The 6,922-nt window shown below is 40.9% G+C and overlaps 1 protein-coding gene across 1 annotated transcript; it reads right to left on the bottom strand.

Annotated features, from left to right (window-relative positions):
- Positions 1–2,578: 2,578 nt before the first annotated feature.
- Positions 2,579–4,234, bottom strand: LOC129762549 (puff-specific protein Bx42-like). The gene has a single exon (XM_055760940.1). The coding sequence runs from the start codon at positions 4,232–4,234 to the stop codon at positions 2,579–2,581; it is 1,656 nt and encodes a 551-aa protein (XP_055616915.1).
- Positions 4,235–6,922: the final 2,688 nt, after the last annotated feature.

The raw sequence follows: 6,922 nt of genomic DNA, 5'->3' as shown, positions 1-6,922 counted from the left end.
AAAGGATATTTTTGCAGTTTTTCCGTAGAGCTGATCAAATAAATGAGAAAAAGATTCGATTTCGACGATTCGACGCTCAAGTCTACGGCAATGTTAAATCCCAGAAACCTTTTCCAATTTGACTAGCATTAAAGTTTTGTTGGTAGCGTTTCCAGGATTCCACAATGGGAATGTACAATATGTGGAGAATTAATTCAGTAGCCTAAAGATAGAATTACTCCGTAGGGAAACCACAATTTCAGAAAACGAGCATGTGCAGGGTAGATGAACAAAAATTGAAGGCCTAGAAAGAATTGACGATTCGCTCGCCTTTTCGGCGCTTCGATGCCTTGTTTGTAACGTTCTCACTATGCCTCACTCCTCGGCAACTGTCGAGCGATTTATTTCTGAATATAATCAGAACAAAAATAAGCTTTGCAATCGGCTCAGCAACGATACGATGAGCGCTATTTTGAGAACAAAGGATTCGGTCAAACATCTAAAATCAAAAAAAAAAAAAAAATTATAGTGTGCAATCCAGATTCAAAAAAACTATGCACAGTGACTCAAATCCGTAATCGTACTCCACCATTCAGATCTCTTTTCCCTTCTTTTGAATATCGAAAACAAGCTTTCAGAACATTCTTTTGAGTTAAAATCATAGTGTCATATGAGAGTTAAAAGGTTTGCTATCTGTTTTCAGAATAATGATTTTTATTTTTTCTACAAATGGCGAATGTAAGTGCTAATGTATGGAAATTGGCTCAAACTCATATTCGTACGCTGGTTGAAATCTCTACTCGATTTCAAAGGCGTCGGCCAATTTCCGAATTCCATCATTAGTATGGTTTCTCTTGTTCATTGCAACCAACTTTAGTTGTCTTTGGTCATGTCTACGAGTTTTTTGGTGTATTCGGGAGGAATATTCATCAATTTTTACATCAAGTGGTTTTTAAAATCGTTATTTTTAGAAATTGAATGGTTTCTAAATTTTCTACACAGATAACTTCCTCAGTTTTTTTTACTGTGATTGATGTCGGAAGATTGTGGAGGAATATCAATAACTTTTGAGCAATTGTAACGTAACCATGCACCCATGTACCTTATATGTCTTGAGCTCTGGGTCATTGTCTTGGCAAAACTTGAATCCTCGATTTCATCACATTTTGTTGACACTTTGCTTCATATTTTCCTTCAGGATGTTCAAGTAAACATTCTGATCCAATACACCATCGATGAGAACCAAATTGCGCAAACGAAAGTTTGTTGTATGCATCATCAAACACACGAATGACTTGCAAATGTAAATGTAGTATTTGTTGTAAGTGAATTAGTATTAGTTCTAGTATATCATATACTCGTGAGACTAATATTTCTCATTTGCTAGAAAGCCATATGGAATCAAAAAAGTGTTCATTTCGCAGACATCAATTATTATCTTTTACGCTCCCCTTGTAAACAAAGCTTAATTCGCGTTGACGTCATTGAGCATCGTTTACGAACTTAGGGGAGCATCAAAGATAATGATTGATTTTCAGGATAAAACTGCAGCGGCCGTACGTTTTTTCTATTCTGGGTTTGGATCGATTAATCGACGTAAATTATTCGTTCGCTTCGATTATTGATCGTGCAGTATTCGTTCGATTAATAATCTATTTCTGTAGGAAGTATTCGATTAATCGATTAATCGAACGATTATCGAGGATCACTAGCCATGCCCTGATTGAGACGATGACGTGGTATCTTATTTATTTTAATTACAGTGGAACATTTCTATAGAAGCAGAAAGAAATAAATAGACATGATTTTTTCACCTGACAAATATGGTTTTACTTGGCTGCCGGAGTAACTTGTTTGGTCGCCGAGGTTGAAACAGACAGCTAATTTTTGATGTTGAACAGGTGAACGATGATGGCTGATTTTCATTTGATTCGGATGATTTTTAATTTTTATCCTAAGCCGTTCATTCCATTCTAGCAACCAGATTTCATCCGTCTTGACGTGTTGGCTCTACTGCTCAATGTAGTATTCGCAACTCAGCAGTAGCGTTTGACTGACAGACGAAAAAGCACGTTCGTACGAAAACAAAGATAGGGTAATTCTTTCGATCGAACGATGTTCGAAAGGATACATTTGCTTCGTACGAAACCAAGGATACGGATGAGGGATATTTTCGAACGTTTTGTGTTCGTTCGAAAACAAGAATAAGGGTGATAGTCGCTGCCATTCTCCTATTATTGATATCATGTTTCGCTGTACTATTGCCCATGTTGCCGCAACCCGGAAGACACTCGCTTAACGTGTTCGTCGCCCCATCAGCCATATACGTGTGGGTGACATTTTCATTTTCATCGTTGCTTTGATGAAATTTGAGTGATGCAAGAAATCTTGTATCTGATTATTTCGATTTAAAGTCATTTAATAAAAAAAAACCATTCCAAGATTTATAACTAGTTTATTAATTTATTATTTTTGTGTATCTTTCATAATCATATATACCTAGTACAAAAGAAATTTGCTTGTCATTGAGGAAAACAAGATATCAGCACCGGATACACATGCGGTGTTGATCTTGTTTGCGCAACGGATAATGTTCAATTTAATCCCTTCTCTTCTTACGATCTTTATCGCGATTAGTGCTCCCGCTACCGCCAACCATAGCGTCTCCCTTCCGCTTCGGCGCTTTCTTGGCCATAGTCAAGAACTGATCAAAACCAAACGGATCCTCTTCTTTCTCGAACTGCACCGGTCCCTGGCGAGCTGCCTGAGCCGACCGATCCGTACCGCTAAACTCCTTATCCGGCACAAACCGCTGTCTGCTAATGATCTTATCCAGATCCGCACCGTATGCATAGTTGTCGATTGCTTTGCTCGGCCGATACAGATGCGTACCGAGAGAGTTTCCCTCGCGCCAAGGCTTGTCGTACACATTGTATGCCTCGTCATCCCCGTATCCAGAATCCATTCCTTTCGTTGTGCTGAACAACCTCTGATCGAACTGGGCTTCACCCGATAAGCTGGACTTCGCGGGCATTCCAAGCGCAATTTGCTCGGAAATATCCCGCTCTCGTTCACGCTGCAATTTCGAGCGCTTATCTGGGGCGGCACGAGCGAGATTACGATCGCGGGCGCGCTCACGGTGCCGTTCGGCACGAATTTCATCACGTTCGCGGAGGTCCGCTGAAATGGCACCAGGATCACCGGACCCTCCAGCCACCTCTCCCGGATGACGAATTCCTGCACGTTCCTCACGGGCACGTTGTGCCATCTGCCGCAACATATCCTCTTTCTTTTCCTTTTCTTTCTGCGCCAGCTTCTTCTCCAATTGGGCGCGCGCCTCAACAGCTTCGCGAGCCTTTCGCTCGGCGATATACAGAGCTTCTGGCATTTTCGCAAACTTTTCATTGATATGAACCTGCTGCAGCCCACGACCATCCGCTGCCAGACGCTTATCGAGTGGTATCGTGTATCCTTTGGCGTTCTTCCAATTGGAAATACACGGAGGAACCTTCCATTCCTTTTGCTCTTTCACAGTCACCTTCTTAGTCGGCGAATGCAACACTGGTGCAGGAGGCGACGGTGGACCCCGAGGAATTTTCTTATTGATCCGGAAACGAGGTGGTTCCATTGGATCTACCTGAGCTTCCACCATGCGGATAACGCGCTGCTTAGCCCCTGAATTAAATGCATCTCCCTGCTGAGAGGGAGTGTATCGAATGTATTGAGCAGGAGCTTGCTTTTCGGCCGCCCGGACCGGCATAGCGGAAACAATCTTCTGGTTGGTTAACTTCTCAAGAGCCTTTCGCGTATTCTCCGTAATCTCGTCGATCGTCTCCTGATCTGGCTTCTGTAATTCCTCGGCATCTTCGGCCAGAACTTCCGCCGGAAGCAATTGATTTATGTTGGAATAAACAATCTTATCCTTCGAATGTCCCAGTCTCGCAATGGTGTCATATTTGATTTTCCCGCTGGAATCCAGTTGCACTGCAAGCGCATTTGATTTTTTACTGCTACTGCCAGGTGCCCCCAGTCCTAGGGGATGTTTTGCTACGTGAATCTCTGGAAATGCTCCGCCATCGCCAAAATCTGCTTCCGTTCGGGGAATCCATCCCTTCCGCTGGCCATAGGGATGAGCTGCTACTTTTGCACTCACCAAAGCGCCCATCGACGGGGTGCCCTTAGCGATGTGTTTACGCTCATCGTCGCGATCCCACACGAGATTCGAGGGCGTCGGCAGTAAACTAGACAATGACATCGCACAAGCTTAATCTGTGATTTAATTTTGGGGGAAATATTTTTAAAAGGAATTTTAAGAACAACAAATCACAGATCGCAGATGAGTTTGGCCGAACTGGTCGACGTATGATTACACCGTTCAAGTTTTGAGGTACTAACGATAGAACTGACTATGACGGCTTTTTAACTGATAATGGATGGAGAACTTAAATACTCGCAGTTAAAACTTGCAACTAATTCCCTACGTACGTATTTCATGTATGTACCCACTTTCAGGTACCGCAGGTAGAATATTTTCTATATACTGAATTAATGCATTATCTACCCGCCTAGAAACAAAGTTACCGGGATACGAGTAAACTCTGAAATGATATATAAAATCGCTGCAAATGTAACGAATAAAAAAGAAAATACGACGGAGATGTGTTTTTAAAACAAAATATTTGCTTGCTGCGTTTCTTTTCAGACATTATTTAAAAAAAAGCAATCTCGTTGAACTTTGAGTATAAAAAATATATAATGATATTCGACCCTAATCGTATGATATACTAGAACTAATACTGAATGTTTTCTTATGAATAATAAATTTTGGGCGGAACGAAGTTTGCCGGGTCAGCTAGTGAAAAAAATGAAAAATGCTGGTCTAATATTTTGCAATAAGGAACAAAAGTACCACTTTTAATAAAAAAAATTGTAAGGAGTTGTATCTAGGAAACGAACGCATATTTTCGACGTAGAACAACGCAATACATTATGCAATCCTCTTGTTTACCACTTCGAATATTATTTTAGAATGCATCGAAATTTTTGTAATAAATTATATTCTTCATTACAACTAGATTTGATGAACGTCCTTTTACGTTTGATATGATGCCTAGGACTACTAGAATATTTGAACGGAAGAATTGTCAAACGATCATTATATTTTACATTTCCCTCTGAAATTATTGCATCTCTCTTGTTTACGTAGTTCTTGAACCGCGAATGTTCATTCACCTCTAGTATCTGAAATGACGAATTGACGTTTTATGGAAACATATTCCGGTCTGCACAACACCAAGCGAGTACAAAAGTACTCAAAAACAAAAAAAAATACCTCCGACTTGCATGTATTTGCAAAGCGGATTCACCCGGGCACATTATTTCTGAAGTCCGTGTTAGCGAAACACAGCTCAGTGGGGAAAAAATGCCCGCGACTTGCATGTTTTGACAAAGCGGATGCCCCCAGGCACATTGATTTTGAAGTCCGGGTTAGGGAAACACAGCTCGGTGGGAACAAAAATATCCCTGACTTGCATGTATATTTGCAAAGCGGCTTTCCACAGGTACATCGATTTTGAAGTCTGTGTTGGGGAAACCGTAAATCGGGCCAATCAAAACTTGACAGTTAGGGCGTTTAGATAACGCTTGATATTTTACAGTTATTCAATTGTTCATCTCATAAAAAATAACATTTTATTAATTGTGATAGACGCGTAGAAACATTTCCTATCAATTGATGCAAACATCTTTCCGATCTGTTAAGAAATGTTCGAGTTATAAGCATTCGAAATACGGTAGGGATAGCACACAAATCGGCAGATCAAATGTATGGGAAAAAAGGAAGTTATTCCAGTTTTCATGAATTTAAATCGTTTAGAGATTAGCGAATTGTAATGTATAGCATATCAAACAAATCTTAGAAAATTTCCGGTTCGATTGGTATGCAAATCATGAGAATTCGTTCACAGTGAAAATAGTTATTAACGTTAACTTTATTTCATAAAAACGTGACCTGTTTTCTGATTTGGCACCCTTCCTGAAAGACGTAGTTCTACGTCAAAATTGAGAACTACTCTTGCGGTTTGGCATGAAATGGCTGTATTTATAAATCGTTGGAGATTTGTTGGAGTATCAATGACGAAGACTTTCACGATTTAGCCGAATGTATTTTACCATCCAATCCAATCCTTAAAAAAAACTTCAAAAACAAAACAGTAAGTGAGTCTGCCATCTGCTAGACGCAAGCATTATCGACGCTACGAGTAGCGTTGTGAAATATAAAAATCATCGATACTCAACTTGGTCTCAACGCCACTGGAAATGGGGCAATTTTGTCCATCCGGTACCCCCACCTCTCCATAAAAAAACCGCTGCATCATGAAATAAAGACAACAGCCGAAATAACAATACGAATTCCCGTTACAAACGCAAGCCACAGCTCTCGTGTTGCCGCTGAGAACCGGAGGGGGAAAAACCATCCCAAACCCACATCCAATATCTCGGCTACGTGAAAAATAATACCGACAATTTTTGGGGTTTGCTGATAATTTTCCCTTGTTCCCAGCAGATCATCATAAAAAATGCAAACTAAACAGCAGCACACAAACGGGCGGTCACACACCCACACACTAGAGCGCAACAATATGGCGGGGGAGGGGGAAAGGGGGATTGGGTTTCACTGCCGGAATACGAATTTACCCTCTGCGCCGAATGAACTATTTCCATCACGTAGCGTCAAATTTACTTTCGTAGAGTTTTTTTTCTCTCTTTTTTCCGGGTGCTCTGTGTGCTTCCTATTTTTCCGGGGGGGGGGAAACCAAATAGTGCTTTCTCATTGCATTTGAATTGGAAATCTATATGTGTAAGGCGTTTGTAATGCAATTCCCGGTTGGGGATTGAAAACTATTCCATTTGGGCGGCTCCGCTGCTTCCACTGTTGCCTCTG

This window comes from Toxorhynchites rutilus, chromosome 1 (genome assembly GCF_029784135.1).
Source record: "Toxorhynchites rutilus septentrionalis strain SRP chromosome 1, ASM2978413v1, whole genome shotgun sequence".
NCBI lineage: Eukaryota > Metazoa > Arthropoda > Insecta > Diptera > Culicidae > Toxorhynchites > Toxorhynchites rutilus.
This window is presented reverse-complemented; position numbering and strand designations above follow the sequence as displayed.

Excerpts from the sequence above, each read along its gene's own strand:
- LOC129762549 (XM_055760940.1), bottom strand. The coding sequence starts at position 4,234 with ATGTCATTGTCTAGTTTACTGCCGACGCCCTCGAATCTCGTGTGGGAT.